This window comes from Haliotis asinina, chromosome 1 (assembly GCF_037392515.1).
Source record: "Haliotis asinina isolate JCU_RB_2024 chromosome 1, JCU_Hal_asi_v2, whole genome shotgun sequence".
Classification (NCBI taxonomy): domain Eukaryota; kingdom Metazoa; phylum Mollusca; class Gastropoda; order Lepetellida; family Haliotidae; genus Haliotis; species Haliotis asinina.
In genome coordinates this window covers 92,485,682-92,513,026 of record NC_090280.1, presented here as the reverse complement: position 1 = coordinate 92,513,026, position 27,345 = coordinate 92,485,682, and the positions used below count along the sequence as shown (strand labels likewise).

At 40.9% G+C, this 27,345-nt stretch overlaps 1 protein-coding gene across 1 annotated transcript; it reads left to right on the top strand.

Moving 5' to 3' along the window:
- The first annotated feature begins 1,959 nt into the window (after nucleotides 1–1,959).
- On the top strand, nucleotides 1,960–26,458 carry LOC137284349 (NACHT, LRR and PYD domains-containing protein 13-like). Its single transcript, XM_067816127.1, has 5 exons — nucleotides 1,960–2,095; nucleotides 19,278–20,000; nucleotides 20,290–20,601; nucleotides 21,864–22,005; nucleotides 22,840–26,458. Exons 2-5 carry the CDS (start codon nucleotides 19,292–19,294, stop codon nucleotides 25,040–25,042), a joined length of 3,366 nt encoding a protein of 1,121 aa, XP_067672228.1. The 5' UTR covers nucleotides 1,960–2,095; nucleotides 19,278–19,291; the 3' UTR covers nucleotides 25,043–26,458.
- The last annotated feature ends 887 nt before the right edge of the window (nucleotides 26,459–27,345 follow it).

Genomic DNA, 27,345 nt, shown 5'->3' with positions numbered 1-27,345 from the left:
GAGATTGGGTTGTATATTTCTCGCATGACCGCTGCATTAGGACACAAAAGAATACTTTTAATTGCTATAGATCTTTGATCACAGAGGAGGAAAGGTCTTTTATGATATGGAATTGAAGTGTTGAGATTGTGGCGCCCTCAGCCGCCTCCACACTACATGCTCAATGGTTTCTATACGAGATTAATGTACAGAAAGGACTCAGTCCGAACTGCGGCTATTTATCACGGCGTGTCACGTACGGCTGTCTACTCAGTGAGTATTATATACAAAACAATGAGCTTTTAAATGAACTCAAATATGTACGGCAAGGCAGGCACTGCTGCAGGGGACCACAGTCGCCAAACATTTTATGGATGGCCGTTTCGGACATTTTTTCACAGACGTACAAAACAAAATTTAATATTGTGGAAACGCATATCACATCGAATTGGTTTCTCTATTTACCCATACTGGATTCGAACTCTGGTCTTGTGAGAGGGGAATTCGCTTTATAACTATGTACATGTACATGAATAGATTCACCGGTGTCGAATCCGTGTACAGTTACCGATTACAGTATCTTATAATACATCAATACACAGCGATACATCTAAGCATAGAAAACGTGCTATAAGATATTCCAAACAATTCCTCAAATACTGTTTTAGACGTATATGTGTTCAGTGCTATTGCTGACCAGTCAAATTCCAAAGATGTCAATGACATGGCCGTTTCTTCAACAACATTTTCTATTGATGGGTATGAAAAACAAACGGCAGTTATTGTTGGATATTCACTTCATGTGTATTAATATTAAACAGACTATCCCCGATTCTGTGTTATTGTGCAATATATCGTTCTCATTTGAAGTGATCGGACGGTAGAACTAAATTCAATATGTTTTGAGTTCTTGGAGTGAGTGACTTTCGTTTTACGCATCAATATCGCGAACACCAAAAATGGGCTTTACACGTTGTACCCATTTGGGATATCGAGTCCGGGTCTTCGATGTGATGGGCAAACACTTTAACCAGTAGAGACTACCCCACCGCCCCCTTGCAATATGTGCGTAAAACAGCACAGTTTTAATCCATATAACATAATATAAACACTATCCTTCTGAAGGAATCAAATGCCACTATATCTCTAGAAACTGGATTTAAATGCACTTGATACACGTGAGACAACAACGGACAGTAAACGCAAATGCATATGGTTATCACGTCTTATACGACTCAACACATTGAGAAACTTCCAACAAAAAGGGTGACAAAAAGGGTGTTATTAGGGCTGTGGATGGATACTTTTGGGGTCCGGGGTGGTGAGGGTGAGGTGGTTGAGTCGGACTTGACTCGGGACTGCATCACACCCCATCACAGGCACCCTCGCCATTTTATTTTAGGCAACCATTTTTATGGTCACCTCCAATTTGACAAGGTCCCGGGGTAGAATAGGCCTTCAGCAACCCATGCTTGCCATAAAGTGCGACTATGCTTGTCGTAAGAGGCGACTAACGGGATCGGCTGGTCAGGCTCGCTGACTTGGTTGACACTTGTCATCGGTTACCTCTTGCGCAGATCGATGCTCATGCTGTTGATCACTGGATTGTCAAGTCCAGACCCGATTATTTACAGACCGCCACCATATGGCAAGAATATTGCTGAGTGCGGCGTAAAACTAAACTCACTCTCTCCAGTTACATTTAATGTTATTTATTGATCCCCCTCCCATTAATAAAAGACCAGTCACTACTGGTTGTTGAAAGTTACCAGGAAAAAGCAACATAATTTTGTCTTTTGTTTTCATGCCCCCACTCCTCCACACGCAAGCAAACAAGCACGCAAGCACGCACGCATGTACACATCCATGGTGTTGTGTGACCAGTATACGTGCAGCTGTATGTGTCGTCCATGTACAACATGGCCCTAACATCTCACCATAGATCCACCAGCTCACCTTCCCGAGGCGAGAACCATAATCGTAGCCATGGCGCGAAACTAGCAACAAGCAGACGACACTTTCGCGGAGTATGTGTAGCAGACGACACGATCTTGTCACGGGAAACAAACACAACAACCCTGACTATTCCCCCTGCAGTCTACAGCGGGACAGCCAGGTGAGTGTTGTTTATGACTTATAACCTCTCGATATACATATCTACGTGTCATACTCATACACTAGAAATCATGTGTTACACCCTAATGATTTGTATTGCATATTTTCTTCTTCCAACTGTAGATATTAGTACACAATTCAAGTATAAGACTTGAAAAAAAAGTTTTGTAATAGTTCTATTCATTGTGGCCCAGGAACTCGACGGTTCTTGTGTAATCGAAACATAGAGCTCATGAATACCTATTATGAACCATTAAGTTTTCAAACGGCAGTTACCTTTCCTTTTGAGAACGTCTTACCGTCAAACATTTCAAAGCTATTGAGGACCGCTTTCAACAGTATATTACACAATGTGGTCCTTTATGAAAGGCTGAAAGACCTGCTCGTGGTTAGGATGTACTAAGTCTGTGTGGGCAGTTTACAGGAATACATTACATCATAAAGATATAGCGACAATAACACTATAGAGTCCACGGCTGATACAAACTGTAGTAATGTATGACGACTCGCTGTAGGGAACACACATGCTAGGATGTCTCAAAACATGTGAGGGACTTTGATAGGAGCAGCACATGGTATTCAGATCGTTGCTGGGGGTCATCAACAGTAATCACGATCGTTGTCAATATTTCAGAGTCAAGCTACAGTTAGGACACGAACCTAATGAATGTTTAAGGTTCTTGCTTGATTTGAAAGCAAGCGTTGTTTTCTTGTCGTGGTTTAACAGGCAACGCCTTTCAAGGGGAACTTGTGAAATGGACAGATGAAATTACTTTCGTAGATTGCTGTTTGTCACGTCACACAGTTCTGTTCTAGGACACAGGCAATTGCACTGTTTAGACCAAACAGGCCATTATCTAGCTGAGGTGTCGTTTTGTAGACAAAGATCACTGGCGTTGTTTGGCGAAGATAACAAAACCTGATTGTACTCATACCTTTCTCAAATACCTGCGTTTGTTCGAACAGGCTAAGTTCACCGGTGTGAATGGCGTCTGCACCTTAACACAAACCTGTAAAGACTTACAAGATGGAGGGTAATAAGATTTAGAGACGCTGCAATATGGGAATAAATATCTTTCTTGTTGTGAGTGAGTATGGTTTTACGCCATGTTTACCTACATGGTGGATATCTTAATCGAATTATCTGGAAAGAGGGACACACGACTACTTCGGGTCTTCCTGATATCTCGGCTGTTTTGAGATTTTGAAGCTAACGCCAAACGTGGGGGGTTATAGGAAGGCCTAAGTGAGGTCACTGGTAAGACAGATAATTCTTCCAGACCTTCAAAGTACATCCACTTGACCACATGTCGAAACCCTTTATCATCCGCCGCTTTGGAAGTGATTCAGACAAATTGTGCAACAGCTACCAATAAAACGATTACTGCTCAGATGGTAAAACCTTACAGTTTTGAAGGAAAACATGTGTTGTGTCAGAACGTAAATATAAAACGGCAACGACAGAAAATAACCAGTCGTGATGCAAAATAGCCTTTGCATTATTACTAGCAATCAGCGATGATATAAGGTGTTCGCGAAAGTTGGGATATTAGACTGCCATATCGGTAAGACTTTAGACTAACGCTTAGTTATAGCGTCTGAATATCCAAACCCATGTTAATTAAAAAGGAGCCCCGGGGAGAGTTTCAGAACCTGGGAAATCTAGACTTGCTTCATTTAGGGCTTTAGCAGGAGGGAAAACAATGTAGTTCAAGGACTACTGTGACTTTTATGCGACTATGGCCTTTTGACCCTCCTTGATAGACAGAGCCCCATCAACTGTGATTCCCGTTGACACCAACTTGTTAAAAGAGCCAATGTTATCAGGTGCAACCACAACTAACCTCATTATATAACATGTATCTGTTTATGTCAGAGGCGCAACAACACGAACCGTGGTTACGTAGCATTTTTCAATTTGTCACTTCATATATACTAGATAACGTGATTGATGAAACAGGGGCAATCACGCAACGTATGTATGATTGTTATCAGAGATGTGCTAACGGAAACTACCCCTTTGTGTAGGTAAATGTTCCGTCGTGTCTGTTCCATGCTTCAGTTGACGTCATCAGATAGTGAATAGTGTGGACAGAGAATGTGATCAAGACCGTCTCGAATATGCGATAGGGATGAAACGGTACGCTCTTAGCACATGCTTCTAAGCAATTTGACACATGATACCCGTGTAGTTCATCTGCATACATTTTGCAGTTGGTTCCCCCAAGTTTGTGGAGAAATTCATCTCTATTTATATATACTAAAGTTGTTCTCTGGTCACGAGGAGGGCAAGGGTTTATGTACCCTCGATGTTTGTTTATGTTCCCCTCGCCCTTCGGTTATCGAGGGTACATAAGCCTATGGTCCCCGAGGGGACCAGTGAACAACGTATTTATCTTACCGAACCCCTGAATGTTAATTGTGAACTGTTTGAACATGTGGATCGTACACTTCACCCAACAAGTACGAATCAAGCGATTCCAATCTTGCATCTTGCTCTTTTCCCCGCAGGTATTGTCATGATAAAATCGCCACGATGTAATTTCCCTTCTTAGTATTTACAGGGACTAAATTTGAACGTTTTGTCAAAATTTATTCATTGGAATGAGAAGCAAATCTTTTTGAAGCCATCTCTAGATTTTGCAGACACAATGAAAACAAATTTAGAGTTATCTCCCATCATCGACTTGCATTCGCAAGACATCGGTAATTTCCGTGCATTATGCGTGATTCAATGTTATTCGAGATAAATAAGTGCTACCTTGAGGTAAAGAATGAGGTTCCATTGACAACGAGGCACGTTGCAAGGTATCTCGCTTGTAAGCGGGGTACAATGAAAGTGATAAATACATATTTATGGGTAGCATATATACGCAAACAGATAATATTTCTTGTAAGGAAGCATAGTAATGGCATCGTTTGTTCGCGAAAAGGACAAGCATGCCCTGCCACCCGCCACCCCGGAGAATTTTCATAAAATTGTGAACAACAGTAAGAAAGTGCGAAAACTCGTAAGGGTCATAATACTTGTTCCCAAAGGTAAGTAACATCCGAGGTATGCCTGATCCAGGTGCACATTTATCAACGCTTTCAACTGATCGATCTCCACTCCATGCTGATAATGAAATGCTTGGTGTACAATGTGTATGGCCCCAATTATAGGTTATCTGCTGAGTGTGAATGTCGTTATGGCGCGACACTAACTTTTCTTTTGTTTGAAGAGGATTTGGCAGCTAGGTCCACGCGTCACAATGCTGCAATGTGTGAAACACCTTCTTATCTATAAGTGACCATAGTTGTGATTGTTTTACACCGCAGTCAGAAGTAGTCCAGTCTGTAAATAGTTAAGCTTGGGATAGACAATCCAGTGATTGATATTATGACACCGTCCTACCACATAGGGTTGTGATGACACCTGATCATCCGTCACCAAACCCGGTCATAAAACAAGCAATGGTTGCTGAGTATTCAGCTCAATATCCACACTGCGAGAAAGATATGTGAGTGGTGAAAATACGTTTTTCAGTTAATACATCGTGAAGAAATTTGACAAATATATGACTGACATTGTTCACACACATGCCACATTAATTAGGTTCTGTAGTCAACAAACATACGAATGATCTTTCACAGGAACGTTGGAGATCACAAGGCAAATATCACCAAGTGCTTGGGGATACAAACAAGGCCATTGTTGTCCCAGCCATTAACGACCTGAGCTGGGCTGGCGACAGGGCTTGTGATGAAGGCTGTACCTTTGAGCGGGTCAACAGGCTGCCATGTCGAGATACGTATAAGCAAATATATTGAACATAACTTGAACGATTGTTTGCTGTAGAATTACAAGGGTCGTAAACTGGCGTAGTAAGACTTAGCTGAGGTTTTATGGCCACTTTTCCCCTCCATATGAATAATAAAAGTACCACATAACGGTACTTCAAGTTAGGTTAATTTCCTTACAAATTACAGGGAAGTACTTGCATAGCTTTTAGGTCTAAAGTTCCCTTCCATTTTCCAGACATTTGAAAATGAATTATAATACCTCGTTTAAACAATGGAACGGTGTATGCCAATCGCATTTGTTTCATGCTCTTAAATACTTTTTATTACTGTGTATAAATAACCACACTTCAGAGCGTATAAATAATCTCTTACACGAGTATCGTAATTTCCAAGGTACAAATCTGAGAACGACAATGTAATATCAACAACTTTTTTTAGGCATTCCCTCTTGTCTGACACCATTATATTAACGCACTGGACTAAATTGTCAACACCAACAAAAAATATTAGTCCCATCCATGTCTTGTACATTTACCATCAGCTCTAAAATCCGGAACATTGTCTAAACCAGCCTATTTCTTCAGTCCCAACGAGTGCCGGTTTATACAGCTTCCACTGTATATTTCGTGAGTAGGAAAGAAAAGGATACGACAGAAAATAAATGTTCATGTCAAACCTTCCGGATGAGAGTGAGTAAATTTCACGTCAAAGGTAGATGCTGCTTCGTTGATATAGTTTGACTTGAATTGTCTGAAGAGTGAAGGATATTTTTAGGATTTTCAGTGAAGTTTCTATTTTTTACCTATGACAGTCTTTACACTGCCTGTATTTTGTCCAGGGTAACCCATTGCCTCTTCTTCCAGTAGGATAGTTTTGTAGAGCTTGTATGCTCTAATACAGTTTCTATAGCGCCTGAGATTTGGATAGTCTGTAAACTGACAGTTGTCGAGTATAGTATGTTTAGGGTCTGTTTTGTCTTGATAATCGGCTAGGTCCCTGTAGGCTACCACACCGCTGCAATATTCCAGCAATATCACTGCGGGGGACACCAGAAATGGACCTCACACATTGTACCCATATGAGGAAACGAACCTGGGTCTTCGGCGTGACGAACGAACACTTTAACCACTAGGCTGCCCCGCCGCCCACGACATCACCTTATGCTGAAATATTTTGTGATAACCTAGTTTGTCAGCGGCGGTATGCTCTGGAAATACTGCTCATGGGGTCATCGGTCTGTCTCTTACGGGTTTGTCACCAACATGCATGTGTTTGTATGCTAAACGTGTTACTTCCGTCCATGCCTTGGGGGTGAATAGTACACTCCTTCAGAGGAACTACATAGCATTCTATTTCCATGAAGAAACAGTACACGGCTCTTGCAAACAACTTCGCTTTCGAATAGTTTTGGACGCATCAATGAAAAATGAAAATAAATAGGTGATGCAATTTGCTACCGTGGTTGCCAGCTGAAAAATCTTCACGAATTTCCGGTCATCATCAATATTTGATGTTATTTCAGGAACACATGATCAATGCATTACCTGAACATCCTCTTAACGTTCCATCCGTGATGTGATCATATGTGCCCATATTTCTGTGAGGAATGCCTGTTGTTGTTGGAAGTATCTATTGACTGACTGAAGTCAACATCCAGTCTTAACCCTTTAAAGACTCTCAGGTCGAGTACCGTCACATTATCTCTACCGACACACTGCCCTAATATCAAAACTTTAGATAACTCGACACATATTTGATGGCCTCAAGGTCTGTGTGCTAATGATATTTAACTGTAAATGTCTGTTGGATGTTTTAGATGGTTTATATACACACCTATTTATGACTATGGTGACTTAACTTTCGTCTTCATAATTTGAACATGAACTTAAAATGAATCAACATTCAGTTATCAGTCCTGGGGACATGGAAAGCTACCATGTGTGAGGCGACTGAGGTTCTTGTGTACAGCATACTACAGTTATAACTAACTCAAAGGGCCACGTCCCATGAACATCAGAGTTAGAATTGATCTTCCGTAACCCACGCTTGTCGTAAGAGGTGACTAACGGGATCAGGTGGTCAAGGCTCGCTGGCCTGGTCGACACATCTCATCGGTTACCAGTTGCGCAGGTCGATGTCCATGCTGTTGATCACTGGATCGTCTGGTCCTGACTCGATCACTGGATTGTCTGGTCGTTGCCATATAGCTGGAATATTGCTGAGTGCGGCGTAAAACTAAACTCACTTACTCACCTTGTAAAAAAACTGACACGCCTATGATATACCTGAAACACTTTTTAACAGCATCAAATCAAAATAATCATGAAGATCCGGGTTAGAACTGATTGGTCTTCAGGAACCCATGATTGTCATAGGAGGCGACTCAAGGGATCACGTTGCCTAGTTCACTGAGTTGGTCACCATGTTCCAGTTGCGTAGATCGATGCTCATGACGTTAATCACTGGAATGTCTAGTCCAGACTCAATTATTTGGAGACCGCCGTCAAATATTTGAAATATTGCTGAGTGTGGCGTTAAACAAACAAACAATATCAAATCAAACACACTCACTCTAAAAGAAACCCAAACACGTCCATGGTGTCGTTGTTAGAGATACGTGTTTGACGTTAAAGTTCCAAACACAAGGTTCAATAACAGTAAATCTTTATTCGGCTTTTCCGCTGTCGTAAAGAGCACGCGTGGATGAATATAATATCGCTTACAGTCGAGTCTCACTGCAAGGTTGTGATTTACGAAAAGTATAAACAGTTGTAAACTGGAGACGCCTTCTTTACACCATTTACTTTTGCAAGTAGAGATCACGTTCCTTCAACATCAACTCGGCTTTATATGCCTTTATTACAAGTGTTATCAAGCTTTTGAAACTACTTAAACCGCCATTTAATTGTGGCGAATTTGTGACCACCATATTTCATAGATTGTTTGCTTTGGTCACACTGTGAGACCACGTTTCATATCGGGAAGTTTTTGTTGGGCGGTTAAAGCGAGACACAGTCACGTTAAAATACGGTCAGTTGAAACCGCCCCTCGCAGCGAACAGGTGCGCGATCGATTCGGGTGAATTACCTGCGTTCGGTCGTTTGTGTGTATTGTATCACTGGTCTACAGAATCATGGGTGAGTAATCTGCACGGTAACAAGAAACCACTAATTATATAATGGTTAATTTGGTTCACAGTTAATCGTTGAGTGGACGGAATGACTGTGTAAGTGAAGAACTTGTATAACTAACTAGTCTGCATAGTGGAGATTGTGTGCTACCTTGGTGGTATGGTTTAGTCTTGTGAACGGCGTTGTAATTACCAGACATACATGTGAGTACTAGTAATGTCTTTGCTAGCATTTAACACAATAACTATTTGTCATCTATTCATCTTGATATTTTAAAGATGAAATTTGGGACAACACGTCTATTAGTTCCTTTCTACGGCTGAACAGCTGTGAGAGTTAGATGAGGCTGGGGGTTGATGAAAGTTACATTTTAGTTTTAACGTTCTTCATTTCAATGAACACTGACTGTAGGACCACTAGCTTTAATTGACATGGTCTGAAGGACCGCTGACTTGTATTATGATGGTATGCAGGTCAGCTGTCTTGTAATGTCATGGTCTGTAGAACCGTTGTCTTGTATTATCATGATCTAAAGGACCGGTGTCTTGAGTTATCATGGTTTGTAGGAGAGCTGTCTTGTGTTATCATGGTCTGAAGGACAGCAGTCTTGTGTTATCACGGTCTGTAGGACAGCTGTCTTGTATTATCATGGCCTGTAGAACCGTTGTCTTGTGTCATCATGGTCTGTAGGAGAGCTGTCGTGTGTTATCATGGTCTGTAGGATAGCTGTCTTGTGTTATCATGGTCTGTAGGACAGCTGTCTTGTATTATCCTGGCATGTAGAACCGTTGTCTTGTGTCATCATGGTCTGTAGGAGAGCTGTCTTGTGTTATCATGGTCTGCATGACCAGAGACTACTGACAATGGGTTCATTGGCTGTAAGTCAGTTATAGTTATCATAGGTTATCATCGCCGCAAAGTTATACGCAGGATACGCTCAGCTTATCGATGGTGATTTAAATGAAGAGTTCCTATACTGTCGGGGCTGATGGATGGGATATCTCATGATCGTGGAGATGGTCTCACTCTGTTAGTTGGTTAAGGGGAAGTGACTAATGTGAATATTACGCTTCTCATCGTAACATTCCCGCAATATCGGTGAGTGAGTGAGTTTAGTTTCACGCCTCGTTGAGCTATATTCCAACAATATAAACGCGGGGACACAAGAAATGGGCTTCACATGTTAATCCACATGGGAAATCGAACCTGGACCTTCCATGTGAATGCCTTAACCACTCGCCTTCCTGACACTCAACTTCAGAAGATGGTAATGAACATAGTCTCAGTAGCAGAAACTCGCAACATTGACCTCCGTCAGTCCAGAGACCTTATGTTCATCGATTTCCAACATCTAGTTTCATCAGATCCAGTTACTTGATAGAAGATCCTGTGTCAGAACGGATAGGTATTGCATGGCAAAAGACCAGTCGTCATAACTGGATGTATTATACCATGAATAAAAAGTTAAGCACCACCCAGTATATTTTGCGAAAATATAGGTTGGCACATAGGAAATCTTTCAGAAAAAACGAGCTGTCATAATTTGGTTTAGGACTTTTAGTTTAAAAACAAAGCCATTATCCTTTACTTTCAACAGGATGCACGCGCTTTTGGAAAACGCGCATTTTGTTTTTCTCAAGAAGCTTACCTTCTTTTGAAAAGTGAAAATAAGAAATGACTGTTATATGGTCACGTGATTGTCACTTTAAAACAAGTGAAACCTAAATTTAAAAGTCTTGTATAACCACAACATGAATAGTTATTTTGATTTAAAAAGCAGTGTCATCATATCTGTAGCAATATTTCCTTTAACTGTAAATACAAATGATTATGCTATCCCTAAAACAGTTACCAGATGAATCTTCTCTAAAAATGGATTGGCCCTCCCAATTAGTTCAGCCTAACATTTCCACAGCTTCACATATTAGTTTTGAAATAGACTGGCGCCTAACCCTTTTTTCTCTGTATATTATGATACCGTAATCTGTTCAGCGGGGCTAACAGAGGCCAACAGGTATTGATCAGTTTCGAAATGGAAATCGGAACTCACGTAATTGCTCAGTGAATACTTATACATGTAGCGCCTGGAGTATTTTGGATTAGATCGGGTTATATTGGTGTTCTTCACCACCGGATGATACTTTAGTCATTCAGCCACGGTCTCATTCCTATATATATCCTATGTCACGTACGTTTTTTCATTCGTTGAGTATTAACGAGTGGGTTACATTTAACGCCACATTGAGAGAATTTGTGAGTACGGATTTATGCGTTTTCCCCCATATTATACGTAATATTTATGAAATAAGAAAGCTCGGTGCACCCGAAATGGCCTGTTAAGCTGCCACAGAGCAAATCACATTATATGTAACCACTGTTTAATACTACACTTTGTCATTCATACATACATCAATTACATGATCCGTTGAGTTGAATTCGTCAGACGTTAATGCAATACAATATCGAGTTGTGTCAATGTGCAGTCCTAGCGCACGACACGGCACATTGTCTGACTGTGCATAAGCATAACGGTAATGTTCTCTGTTTGTAACTGTTTACGTGGTAATGTATGGAAGCCGGGTGGGGCAACAATCACTCCTCGTCTGACCCATCGCCCAAGTGTTTTCGTGTTGCCAGGGGCACCGAGTGCGGAGATTAAGAGGCTTATATCTCTTTCAAGGGTCGCTCCATAAGGGTTTGGTGTTCACCAAAAATAGGTTTGGGTTCATATAATCTCAATCGTGTGACGTAACTAAGGTAAGGTAGCCTGATGGTTAAAGTGTACACTCGTCACGCCGAAGACCCGGGTTCGCTTCCCCATACGGTACAATGCATGAAGCTCATTCCTGGTGTCCCCGTCGTGATATTGCTGGAACATTACTAAAAGCGGTGTAAAACTAGACGCACTCACAATCCTAATTCGTATGTGTGTGAGTTTAGTTTTACGCCGCACTCAGCAGTATTCCAGCTATATGGCAGCAACCAGACAATCCGGTGATCGAGTCAGGACCAGACAATCCAATGATCAACAGTATGAACATCGACCTGCGCAACTGGTAACCGTTGAGATATGTCGACCAGACCAGCGAGCCTCGACCACCTGATCCCGTTAGTCACCTCTTACGACAAGCGTGGGTTACGGAAGATCAATTCTAACTCCTATCTTCATGGGAAGTAGCCCTTTGAGTTAGTTATAACTGTAGTATACTGTACACAAGAACCTTAGTCGCGTCACACATGGTAGCTTTCCAAGTCCCCAGGACTGATAACTGAATGTTGATCCATGTTAAGTTCATGTTCAAGTTATGAAGACGAAAGTTACGTTACTATAGTCATACTCGTATATAGACCATCTAAAATATCCAACAGATACTTACAGCTAAATATCATTAGCGCACAGACCTTGAGGCCATCAAATACGTGTCGAGTTATCTTAAGTTTTGATATTAGGGCAGTGTGTCGGTAGAGATAATGTGACGGTACTCGACCTGAGAGTGTTTTTTTTTGCATCCCGTTCTGTTTGTTCCTCCACTACTGCTGTCGCCATAGTAACCAAGGCATAACAACAAAATGACACAAAACATATCAACACAATTATCAGGTAAATTTTGTCGTTAGAGACTGGGCTGTAACAAGATCTGGTTTATTGTGCAACATCATCAAAATATCGATTTAACATTTGCTGTTTGTTCGTATTTCTTTGTTTGATGTTTTGCATCGGCCCCTGCAGCAATATGTCTGCAATGCGACGATGGCCTGTGAACAACCCAGTCATGATCAGATAAAACCAGTGATTGATATCAGGACAACGGCCTACACCTTGGGTACGTTGACACCAATCAAGGCAACAAACCTAACCATCTGATCTAAATCATCACTTTCCAAAGTCAGTGGGAAATCGTTAGGCCGGCTAAAATGATCAATAATAAGAAACATCGTTGATTAGAATGATTATTGATATTTTTTATGTGAAAATTGTACAGTTGATAATATCGTACATGAACTACTGTGATGAAATATGTTTTTAGGTAAATTGAGAAAATGCACAAAGCTAGGTCTTTTGTCATGGGCTGCTCTTAAAGTGTGTTCAGAATAAAGTTTTGTAATACAAGCTTGCACATGTCATCAAGCACCACTGATGTGAACTATGCTGATTTCTCTCAGGGATATTAGAAAGTTTTCCTCGAAGTTACCTTTCCGATATTTATCGATAATCCATGGAAATTCATTTATCAATGATAGATATCTATTGTCTTTACCTATAGCTAACCCCAGTCCCTCTCACCCACTAGGCTTTCAAATCCTGCACTTACAATTAATTGTCATTTCAGCCCTGCCAACTTCATCCGACCAATCCAATCACGTACACATAAAAGACTCAGGTAGATCATTGTCTCCCCTCAACCCTATAACTCCACTTGTGTCGGTGACATATGGGACAGGTGTCCTAACATGGTCTTAACGCCGATCCTATCTGTAATACCTATGAGAGAAGACTGATCTGCGAGAGAAGATATTTCATAGATACGCCTCCCATACACAGATTACAAGACGTTTGGAAAGTTACCATAAACTCAGCCTAATGATGACGTTAAGAGAGTTCGAAGTCTTAATGCCAGAATTACGTTGTCCTCTCAAGGTAATCCGTAGATCTCCATGTGGAACACTGCGCACAGCAAGGGTTGTTTCTTAGTGAAGAGCGATGGGGGAAAAGTCTTTATTTGAATACCCTGTTGTCGTGACATGTTATCCCTTAACGTTTCTGGAGACATGGCTCGTTAATATGCAGTTTCTCATTAAAAATGACACGTATTTCACAGCAGGTGCCCCTCACCACAGTACTGTTCATTATGCCCATTAGTCGGTTGTAATATTGTCCGTTGTGAATGTAAATGTTGTTTACTGCATCTTGTACAATTAATCTGTGTTTATAAAATTATCACATTCACAAACGTTTACAGTAGACTTCTAGAAGATACATCCAAATTTGGCACAACACGATTGCTGTTGAAGTTAAATAATTTGATCTGTACCAACTGCACCGTTTTCAGATTGGTTCAGTAGTTCACCTTCTCGAAAACGACGCGTATTAACATAATCTGTCACTCGTTAATATATACCATTAAAAATTAGGGGACATTCCACTTTGCGACCACACCACCAGCCAATGCCAGTTCAGATGCAAAAAGTAATACATATCCATAACTATGAAACATTTCCAAAGGAATGGTATAAATTGTCATATTTTCCCTTAATTTCTCCTTGGTTTCATCATTTACATTTTAACAATCTTCCAAATCAAACATCCCCTATCTTTAATGGTGTGTTCAGTTAGGCATTTCTATACGGCGCCTTAATCCAGAACACGTTCCTGTACATGAGTCTCATTAACATAATTATTAAATGTCATTAACGCCGTATTTCCATATTTTAGGTCGAGGTTTAGCCAGCATACCTAACTAAGAAATCACAGACTGACTCTGTTTGATGTCGCGAAATGATTCACAAAGCATCTGGCTTACTGGTTACACCTGTTATGTGTTTTTAGCTATCATTCAGTGTAGTTTTGTACCGCACAATGAGACTGATATAATATTAATTCCGTACCAGACCTCCAAACATTTCTAGCGGGAGAGAGTCGTTTGGAGATTTCCACGAGTTCCAAGTGCCCGTTTGTCAGAGTTCCCTGTACGACAGAGCACGTTGTACGACGTGTTTGCAAGGATTAGCGGGAGCATCGTGTTGCAATATACATGTGCATAGACGTATAAAATCATAGTGATAAATATGTATGTATTCAGTTGAATGAATTAGCCTAAACAATTAACGAATCAGTACACTATTCTGGACTAGCTATCGCACTAAGTTGCGCCATAGGAGGGAAGCAGGTAAGTAGGAAGCGAGACTGTAATCAGTGTTTTGACTTGTGCTCTATTGAACGTGAAGATTTTCAGTTCAGATCTGAAACTTGTGATGATGGTACTGTGACGTAAGTTGGCTATAAGTTTGCTCCAAAGCACAGCTCCTACTTTTCAGGATGGTCAATCTCCAGTACGTATAACAGGAAGAGTAACTATGAGTGTCGACATAGATCGTCATGGCCTCCTTGGCTGATAGGGTTTGGCGAGTTCGTGGGTGTTTTCCGGAGCAAGGCCATTTAGCGCCATGAAGACAAACAACAGCTGTTTGAATTCAGTCCTCCCCCATATTAGTAGCCAATGCAGTTCCTTGAGTATCGGTATTATGAGCTCGTACTGCTTATAACTTAGTTTAGTAGAAGCCTCATGGGCCAGTAGAAGAGAATACTCACAAACGTATTCTGTTGCTATTACATAAATCATATCCAAATTCCCTTAGCTTACAGTCTATATTCAAATAATCGATTTCTTCGCCAGTTTCGACCTCTGCAGGTTGCACATAAATCACACTTTTGCCATTAAGGGATTTCATAAATGAGCAAACACATTACACTGTCTCGTGATTACCTCGCATGTTCCAATCTGAAGAAATAACATTTTACTTGACATTTACTGTCAGCATGCATGATTGCAGCTCTGTTTGTTCCCAGGGGGATAATGCCTTCTAAATAATGCAGTTTGGGGGTTTCATGAATAAATGATGAACCGACTGGCGGAGAGTGCATATATCCCCAGGCCATGGAAATGATTTATTTTCAAACTACATTGTTGCTGAGTAGCATGGGGGTGTTTTAAACAAATATTTTGTTCATAATTGGATTATTCATTGAGAGAAGCTGATTGGGGCTGTTTAGTAGTCTGCTGGGGACAAAGGCTCAGGTTCATGAGTGAGTGAGCTGAACCAGGGAAAACCTGGTTAAACGCTATTCGATCAAATACTTGTCTAACACAAGATGGTATCCCAAAGTCACCAATAAGACCCGTAATACGTTACGGCACTTCGTGAGACCTTAGTACTTCCGGTAACAAACATAATTAAAACCTTTTTTGAATGGTCTTATGGTTGTCAGTTGACAGGGAGGAAAGGATAATCCTTGCAGGAATAAGAAATTTCCGAGCTAACCATACTATTATTATGAATGTTGGGTGGGTATTATGAATGTTGGGTGGGTGTTATGAATGTTGAGTGGGTATTATGAATGTTGAGTGGGTATCATAAATGTTGAGTGGGTATTATGAATGTTGAGTGGGTATTATGAATGTTGGCTGGATATTATGAATGTTGGCTGGATATTATGAATGTTGGGTGGCTATTATGAATGTTGAGTGGGTATTATGAATGTTGAGTGAGTATTATGAATGTTGGCTGGATATTATGAATGTTGGGTGGCTATTATGAATGTTTGGTGGGTATTATAAATGTTGAGTGGGTATTATGAATGTTGGCTGGATATTATGAATGTTGGCTGGATATTATGAATGTTGGGTGGCTATTATGAATGTTGAGTGGGTATTATGAATCTTTGGTGGGTATTATGAATGTTGAGTGGGTATTATGAATGTTGAGTGGCTATTATGAATGTTTGGTGGGTATTATGAATGTTGGGAGGGTATTATGAATGTTGGATGGGTATCATGGATGTTGGGTGGGTATTATGAATGTTGGGTGGGTATTATAAATGTTGAGTGGGTATTATAAATGTTGAGTGGGTATTATGAATGTTGGATGGGTATTATGAATGTTGGGAGGGTATTATGAATGTTGGATGGGTATCATGGATGTTGGGTGGGTATTATGAATGTTGGGTGGGTATTATGAATGTTGGGTAGGTATTATGAATGTTGGATGGGTATCATGGATGTTGGGTGGGTATTATGAATGTTGGGTGGGTATTATGAATGTTGAGCAGGTATTATGAATGTTGAGCGGGTATTATGAATGTTTGGTGGGTATTATGAATGTTGGGTGGGTATTATGAATGTTGGGTAGGTATTATGAATGTTGGATGGGTATCATGGATGTTGGGTGGGTATTAGGAATGTTTGGTGGGTATTATGAATGTTGAGTGGGTATTTCATTTTCCGTTACACACTGTTTTCAAATGTGTGGGTATTTCAGCTAAGTATATATCATTGAGTACTATCAGGTATGTACTTCCTTATGTCATACATAATCAAGACCAACTTAAGCATAATGCAAATGATTTTATAACAAATTACTCATCCTGCACTGACAGTACAACACTAGCCCTGTACTTTCCCTTTTTCCTTACGTAAGCGGTATCCATAAATTTATTCCGTACGCGTCTCTTTTTCTCGTATCTACCATTTTAAACGCGTCATTGGTACGCAACAATTATTTTTCAATGCGTAACTGGGGGAGTTTTCTATGTGTATTTTACTCGGATACGCAGCTTATTTGGGTCTCTGCCGTTTGTCACCGGAAATCTGATAGCCGAAGTAAGCTGGGACCCGTCTCGCATACCTCAAGATGGCGAGCGCAGAGGAGCCAGGTTAGCTCTTCTCGAAACATTCGTAGCCCTACGAACTTCGTAAGCCTATTCTTAACACACTGACTACGATCAAAGTTAAGAACGCTTAGGGCTACGAACGTTTCGAAAATAAGGACCCATAAGGACCTATATATGTTCACCACACGTTAGAACTAGTCATATGTACGATAAAAAACAACAAAAGTTTTGACGAAGAATGCCCTCGTAAGAAATTGCACGTTTTAGCATTTTCCTCTCATGGAGAAACGCTCCGCAGTGTTGGTGGAACCAGCTGACTGTGACTACACAATGCAGGCACAAATGAGCTTAGATTCACAAACCTTTCTACACACAACACCCGCACATTTACTCTTCAGTTTGAATTCTGCGTGCGAGAAAGTATCTCAGTTACGAGGCAAAGCGTAAGTACAATGAATGACCTGGTTTGATGTACAAATAAGCTTGGAGCCAACTTACAGGTACCTGTGCCACTCAACTCCAAGTAATTAAAGTAATTATTTCCATGTTATTTCCATGCAGTGTTGCATCCAGTAATCTGGGATTAAGGGGGGCACCATCCCTAACACAAAAGAGGGGGACCTGACACTTAGCGGGGGTGTCACATATGGACTAAACATAGGTATTTACTGTAATGCTTAATTATTCACATGAGTTATCTTACCTTATCTGCTTAGATCTGGGCTTATAGAACGACATACCATATTGCTTAGCTTGCACGAACAGGAGAAGACAACATCGTCACCAAAGGCAGTATATTTGCAAAGAAATATCACTAGACAAGACTGTTTACCATTTAAGTTGTTTTGGATTTGCATTGTATTATATGCAGAGATTAAGATTATCGTGTTTATTTGATGCGTTTTCAGAGCGGGAAATAGCTATCAGCTGTGCACACTTCCCCACTTCTAGATGAAGTCTGATACAGTCGTCAGAAAAATATTTAATTTAGTTGCGTTTATGTGTAATCGAGTCTGTACCAGACAATCCAGTGATGAAAAGAATGATCATCGATCTGCGCAATTGGGAACCGATGTCAACCAAGTCAGCGAGCCTGACCACCTGATCCCGTTAGTCGCCTTTCAGAGCAAGCATGGGTTGCTGAAGACCTATTCTACCCCATACCTTCACGTTTTACTTACATTTGTCACCTATTATAGCACAGAATTGTGTGGTTTTGACCCGTGATTTTATTGCGTCTGAAGCGATGCAGTTTTGTTTTTTATGCGTATTTTCACTTTACACTGCGTCACATAAGCAGGTTTTCCGCGTTAAGGGGAAACCTGAATACACCGTTATCATGTAACCGATAACTGGACGGAGAGTTAGATAACAAAACTACTACTTGCTCTTTAGAGTCTGGGGTCCAGATCCAGAAAGTATTCGTAACGTTACAACATGTGATATGTTTATAGTTTACTACAGATTTACGAATGTGGATTGGGATTGGGCGTTTTCGAAACGCCGTAAAATCTCGTAATTCACAGTTGGTACTGGTTACAACCCAGAACTTGTTTTGGTATGCCGAGCTGTCTCTCACATGGATATGAAACTGAGCAGCAATAACAACGACCAATTAGACAACTACAAGTGTCAACCCTATTATAACGTTAACATAAAACTGTCCCAGTCACAAATGCGTTTTTAAGTGTTGTTGAGATGTTTTAGATATTTACTAGCAAAATCACGACGGGGGGAGACATCAGAAATGGACATCACACACTGTGCCCATGTGATGGGATTCGAACCCGACCTTTGGCATTTCGAGAGGCCAGTTTCACCACACCGATCCCCATGTATAAAAACGTCTTTCTTGAATTCACTCTGATTGTATTCTGCAGCCACAGAGGCCAGTATGGACGCTTCCACGAAGAGTGCCCACTATTTACTGACAGCCAACGAGAGGGAATACCTGGCCAAGCTGTGCTGGCTGCTACATGACGCTGGTACACATGCATTGCGAGTGACGTTCGACACGATCCACCCACCTCTCGTCTTGAAGGAACATCTTTCTCAAACTCACGTGAAGACCATGCTTACACGACTGCACCAACAGAAGGCACTGACCGACAAACACTGGAAAACCCTGTATCCTACAAAGAAGAGAGGTGTCACATCGCAGAGATACGACAGTCGGCTTCTGGCCATTCTCCTGCAGACAGTCTGCCACCTATGTCCTCCGTATCCACATGGATGGAATGCCTTACCTCTTGGAACAGACAGCAGTTTGAGTGCAGATGTAGTCAGGCTGTCTATCCTGTTCCAGCAGATCGGGAGTCTGGGAGGTGTGCGAGATGAGGAGTACCCAGTTCTGTGGAAACAGATCGGGGAGGTCCTGTTGAGACTTGGTGGCCCTCAAGCCAGAATAAAGATCCAGAGAATTGATAACGAGAGTGTTCCCCCAGACCTTCAGAACCATTACATTCAGCTGATAAAAGATATCTGGACCCTGGACGAGAAAGGGATGTTCAGTGCAAACCTGGAGGCTCTTTCACGTCACAGTCAGACGTCATCAAAATCTCCAAAGAAACGAGGTTCAAAGGTAAAGAAAAAGGAAGATGAAGGTAATATGTGCACTTAACACAACTGATTCTCCTACTTAAGTAATACACTAGTTGTGTAAATGCAGCCAACGTTTCGTAACTTGACTGAACAACTTTCAAGTGGATTGGGACCATACCGTATTCTTCATAATAAAAGTACACTTTTGGCATAATGTCTGACACATAATGAATGACATATGTGTCCCATGTTTGTTATTAATCGTAAAAAAAGAAAAGCACTTGGTCAGAATTCATGTTTCCTCCTTGGTGTTTGCACACAAACCACATACTCTCAACCTTTGATATGCAGGTATACCCCCTGAGGACAAACACGTCATCATGAAAGTGTACAAAACCCTAGTCGACAGCATCATCGCTGAGGACATCATGGACCGCCTGCAACAAGGGCAGATAATTAAGATCAGTGACAGGCAGGAGATTATGGCTCTCAGCAAGAACCAGGAGAGAATGCAACTGATTCTTGACAAGATCCTGGCCTCCAGAGTGAACTATGCCTTCAAACTTCTCTGTGATGCTCTGAAATTCAAATACCCGAAGGAATATGAAATGGTAATGAAGACGAGGAAGGCTACTTATAAGCAAGGCATTGTTGAGACTGTTGGTAAGGATTTTATTTATGTAAGCGTTTGTGAGTGAATAGTTTAAGTTTAGTTTTGAACAGTATTCCAGTTACCCGTCTCTGTGTCATATTGATGTACAAGGGACGGCTGATGTGATGTAGATCACCACTTTGATGAAACCCACCAGCATGGAAATGGAGCTGAGAAATCTAAACATAATTACGGCGTCGAAAGTAGGATTCAATGTTTCTTGCACGCCTACAGGGCAAAATGCAGGGCAAAATGCAGGGGGAAATGCAGGTCGACATGCCTCGATTTAGAGGACCGAGGATCCACTCAGTAACCGTGAATATGTACACATGCCAATACACAGACATACACATACAATTGTGTTTGAGCGAAGCCTGAAGTACATGTACTACTAGTTCTGTTTAAGCAATATTTATACGCAAAATACATACGTGCAGCTACCTGAGATAAACAGAACGGTCCGAACGTCTATATCTGCATGATACGTTGGTTCGCTCAACTATCTTTATAAATAAGCATGATAATTTCTACCACTCGTGTTTTCTTATAGCTGCACTATTGGTTTGACCAAGGTACTAAGTTGAACCTATAAAGGAGGTGAAATAGTGTCTTAAGATGTGTATATTATCATTATATTATCATTATATTATCATGGTATTATTGTTACAATGTAGTCCAGCAAAGAAATTCTTTTCAATTAGATTTCTTTTAAAATTTGTTTGAAAAAGTACTCAAACATATCATATCCCAGTAGACCGGGGCCTTGGAAGCAAGACTTAGTGGCAGGAGACTGTTTGGTTATGATTACAATATCAGTTCCGTCCAAGACACTATAGCTTTTAAACTGCTCGTTATGATTACAATATCAGTTCCGTCCAAGACACTATAGCTCTTAAACTGCTCGTTGTGATTACAATATCAGTTCCGTCCAAGACACTATAGCTTTTAAACTGCTCGTTATGATTACAATATCAGTTCCGTCCAAGACACTACAGCTTTTAAACTGCTCGTTATGATTACAATATCAGTTCCGTCCAAGACACTATAGCTTTTAAACTGCTCGTTATGATTACAATATCAGTTCCGTCCAAGACACTATAGCTTTTAAACTGCTCGTTATGATTACAATATCAGTTCCGTCCAAGACACTATAGCTTTTAAACTGCTCGTTATGATTACAATATCAGTTCCGTCCAAGACACTATAGCTCTTAAACTGCTTGTTTCTATAGTAGAGAAGTTTGACATATAATATAACACAACTGATGTTGTAGACCTGGTGAGCGTGTGTCAGGAGGCTCTCTCCTCCATGTACAAACTGGCCTTCTCCCGCTGCACACCGCTTCCATGGATAGACTCATTGCATATGAGTGTCCGGGACTTCTATACTCCCGTGGACATTGTCGACAGTGAAGGGTGAGTGCATTTGCTCATTGAGAGTGGCATGTATAGGCCGCTTTAATGTCACACTGCATAATATTTCTCGACTACGCTTTCCAAATTTTTAATGAACATCCGAAACTTGGCAAACGGAAGCTTAGTGTGCCCACGGTGAAATGATTTTTAGTCTCATTAACTCCTACGTAGGATATACTATCTCCTACTAAGACACGATATCTCCTACATATGAGATAATATCTCCTACGTAGTTAATGTATCCCTTAGATATTAAGTACAATATAGGAGATAGTAAGTAGGAGATATCAAGTCTTACGTAGGCGATACTGAGACTAAAAAGATGTTCAATGTGGCCCTACTACGCTTCCGTAAATGGCTAAATAGTTTCCACCGAAGCCTTTTGCAGTAAATTCTACGTCATGGATGTGTCATCCCTGAATACTGTCAGTGAATGTGTTTTGACTGTCGTTATCAGACAATTTACTAAACAATGTTCCATCTTTATGACGCTGGTCTGCAAATAATAGAACTTTGCAGCAGTCAGACCAGTGGTTAACACCATGACATGTGTCTACCCAGTTGGCAAACATTTATAATTTAGAAAGCACTAAAACGGCAAACCCATGCCTGGTCTTGTTACTGCTTGTTATGACAAAGGTTTGTGGTCCAAGAGCATCCGGGGAATGCACGGGACAACATTCAGGTTCTGGAACATATACATGAATGGTTGGTAAGTCTGAAACCAGAGCAACACAGACATAGTATTCACTTTATTTCACGAAATAGGAGTGGTATATGCAATCTAAACAGGAATGTTAATGAATTACTTATAACTTTCAATTAATTCTTCAGGACGAAACAACACCTGAGTGATATATTTCCCACAAAGAACAACCCTGGCAAAGGAAAGAGAATTGTTATTGAAGGAGACCCTGGGACAGGTCAGACAACTTTAACAACGATGCTTGCATACACATGGGCGAACCAGAAGAACTACTTCAAGGTGAAATATGAATTCCTGGTTTACATTGATGCGCAGGCCATTGGAGCAGATTTCCACGACTCAGTGTGCAAACAGGTCCTGCCAGAGAACACAAAACTATCAGTCCACGAGTTTTGGTCTTTACTTGAAGCTAATGCAAGAGATGTTGTGTTCCTGGTCGATGGATTTGATGAGGCTGTGCCAAGTCCTGAACTTAAGGAAATCATTCAAGGGACAAAGATGAAACACGCCTCGGTAGTTCTGCTCGTTCGTCCTGAAATCCGCATCCATCGATACGTTACTGCAGACGCCAAACTGCTTAACATTGGCTTGAACTCTGCCAATATCAAAAGGTGTCTGAAGACATATGGATATCTAATGGAAATGACAGCAGAGGAATGTGAACAGCTGCTGGAGATGGCTCAAAACAAGGAATGGACATTCAGACATATGCTTTCATCACCTTTCATTTGCCTAGCCACTACCATGGTGTTTAAAATTTGTAAGGACCACTCTGTTGTAAGCATATCTACCACAACTGAATTGTTTGAACTATTTGGTGAGGCTATGGCGAAGGATTTCTGTGGAAGACAAAATATTGAGGTTGTTGGAATGGAGTTTCCTGATGAAGTTCTGAAGACCATTGGTCAGTTACAGCAATTTGCCTTTGATGCTGTTTGTGGCACGAGAAGAATCTTCTCAGATGCTGAGTTGATCCATGAGACCAAAAACATCCTAATGACCAAATTTGGGGTCCTTGTCAAGAATGGGCTCAACAATTGTTGGAAAATGACCTGTTCTCTTCTAGCAGATTTCCTCACCGCCCGGTACCTGGCAGACACGACAGTGGAGGACCTGAGGGAGATCATTGCTGAGCAGAAACTACTTAGTCGAGTGTCTTATGCCAATATGATCTCTTTCTTGTGCGGCTTGTTCAGGAACGACCACGACACCCCGACTCTTGGCAATATCTTCACAGACTTGAAAACTCACAACTTCAAACAAACAAGAGCATTGAACAGAACAGGAAATGGAAAACCAGTTGATGGACAGACGGCTACAACAAGTCACCTAACATCTGGGTACCTGACAGACTACTATCATAGTCTTCAGGCTCTGGCAGAGAGCGAGTGTCGAGACGATGTTTTGGCACAAGTTGTTGAATCCATGCCAAGCCATCTGATTATCAGGAGAGATGGAACAATCCCACACACGTGTGTGCACGGTCTTAGGGCAGTGCTTGTCAATGAATTTGTGAACATTACGCACATTGAAATCAACCTTCTTCCAGTGTACATGTTGCAGCCATATATCTACTTAACACTTGCAGAAACAATTGGAAAAAGTCCACGAGTGAAACGATTAAGGGTGTTGTGGTATGGGCTTGAAATGATGGCAAAGTTTCTATCAATCGCAGCTCATAATACACAAAGCTTGCAGTCACTGCAGATTGAAGATTGTTCAAAGAAGGTACCCACACACGTGACAGCAGAAACATGGGCTGACCTCCAATATTTTTGCAGCAAGATTGAAAACATAAAGAAATTCATTTTCCTGAACTGCAAGATGGCCTCTGTTGTCTGCCATGTTCTTCATCATCTTCCAGATACGCTTGAGGAGATTGACTTCGCCGGGTGCGCCATGAACCCAATCTGTGCCGGCGAGATTGCCACAAAGATTGAGCATTCTAAGAAGCTTAAAAGGCTGAATCTGAGTAGTACAAGGCTGGAGAGCTCTGACATCAAGGCTCTTACAAAAGGTGTGAAACTGGGTGAATCCTTGGAGGAGCTTAACCTCGGTGGCACTCGTCTCGACAGATCAGGTGTGGTTGCCCTGGCGGAGTCGATCCGTCTGTCCAACACTCTTCAGTGTCTGGATCTCAGCAACTCGGAGCTGACAACAGAGTTGTGCAGGATATTAGCAGGAGCCATTGCAGATTCACGAACACTGACCAAACTTGTAGTTTCTTATGCAAAGATGACTTCCGAGGGTCGTCTTTTCATTTCACAGGCCAAAGAACCTGCCTTACAGATTGTCGGCTTAAAAACGTTAAAATATATAAGCCCAGTATAACCTGAATGCTTGATGGTTAAAGTGTGCACTTGTCAAGCCGAAGACCACGGTTCGACTTCCCACATGAGCACACTGTGAAGCCCGTCCCTGCATATTTGACGTTACCAGAAACTTGACAAGGTCTCTAACAACAGTGTAAATTCAAGTGGCTGAAGTAACTCAGTGATACTGAAAATGCACATGCCTCGACGGACTGGTGTATTTTCGATATTGTTCTGGAACCAAGCTGTTCTTTGTGGTTACTTGTCCTCTAAGTAAGCAAATACGTTTGCTTGTTTAATACCAAACGTGCCATATTTGGTGTATTATTCAAATGTGTCCTTTTCCAAGTTAAACCTTCTAGTTACGTACATGGATTATTTTTATATATTTCATTGTCAATGTGCCAGTTGACCATCTTTGCCTCATTAAATGGTATCTTCCCTTCGCCTAGGGATCAGTTCACGGCTCATAGATGTACACCCTAGTTCTTACGTTTGCGTCTGAAGGGGGCGTAGCATGCTTACAAGTTTACACTTGATAGAGTTAGGGAACTTACAGATTGCAGTCAAGAACAGTCTACTTATACAGTTCAATAGCACACATGACCCAAAAAAATTGATTAATTAATAAATAGGAAGAGTACGACATTTAAAGTATCTTCGTTAGGGCTTTTCTTCTTCATGACCGAAGAACATCATATACTTAAGGGACATCTCTCAAGTGATACTATTATTCGTATCTATTTCCTCTTTAAAGGTCAAAATGTTAACGATTCGTTTTAACGATTATGTAATGTTGGACATGTTTAAAATCGTCGCTTTGACCATTTAACATTTGAACTGCTCCTTGAGATTTATCCAGAGTGACAAAGTATAGTTTCAAGGAGTTAACAACACTATATCGATCTGACGTACAGTACATCCTTTAATGTGTATCTCAGTATGAATGCTGCCACTGAGAAGCAGAATTTCATGTTAAAAACAAAATTTATTTATTTTTTTTAATTCAAACAAATGTTGGGTATGTTTTTTCACAAGTGATGAGAAATTGAAATAGAACTTCACCCCTATTTGCAAAGGTACCTGCAACAGTGGTTTTGTACATGCGTGTATGAAACGTCTGTGCACCGCCATACCTTTTCGCATTTATAAAGGGATCCGCTGTGGTTATAAAATGATAATTTGGACTAAAAGATGTCATTCTCATTTCGATTGACAAAGCCCCAGTTTGTGATTGATTTTAATAGTTTTTCTTCGTGGATATTAAATGGCGAAATTTTGTTGGAATAACTGTTTAAAATTCTGACAAATAACATGTTATTATTGCTTTATTTATCATTATTGTTTACCTTAGTTAGTTTTAATATTTTATATGATTATATATGTTTACATCTTGTTCATATTTAATAGATAAAATGTGATACTATTTTGCTAATTTTGTTTCCTTGTTTCCGTCATATGATTACGATCCTCAGCTTATTTAGGAATATTTGAGAGAATCTTTCGAGGCAATCACAATTCTGCAAAGGTTTTGTAGTCACCGTTGTCGTCCATCACCCGTGAATGGAATGGGTGATTGTGAGGTATAGCAGTAATGTTCAACGAAAAAAGCCAAGGAAACTTCACTTCCATCAAGGACATCCCCATCAGTGAGATATGTGGCAGCATGCCTTCTCATGCAACATATGCCATATTTGGGATTTCACTTTCTTAGTAAAGTTCAAATTCTAGTACTTTTGGGGTTGAGTCCCATTCGGTATTCGAACCCGCACCCTCAGAGTGAGTCAGGCACCTAATCGGCAGCACACAAAGTCAGCCGCCTAATCTGCTAGCCACCACCGCGATTATGTGTTGCATTTGACCACTTTCTAAATGGCATCGTGTAACCATGCTTTGTCATGTTTATCACAGTATGTAATGTGTTTGTATAATATTCCCTCCGAAGATAGAACAGATCGACATGAGAATATTTTTTGAATATTGTTAAGCCACATACCCGTGAAGATGTGGATTGGAATTGATTTTAAGTGACCCATTGTGTCGTAAAAGGCGAGCGACACTCGACACTCGCCATATTGCTGGAATGTTGGTGAGTTCGGCGTTAAACATAAAACATACAATGAAATTGCACGGAGTAAAACTGCACTTACTCACTCACTGTTTAACAAGAATATTCCAGCTATATGGAGGCCGTGTGTAAACAATCAAGCCTGGACCAAACAATCCGGTAAACAACAAAATCATGAGCATCGATCTACGCTGTTGGGATGCGGAAGCATTTGTCAAGCAAGTCATTCCTCATCGTCTCTCGCAAAAATTAGT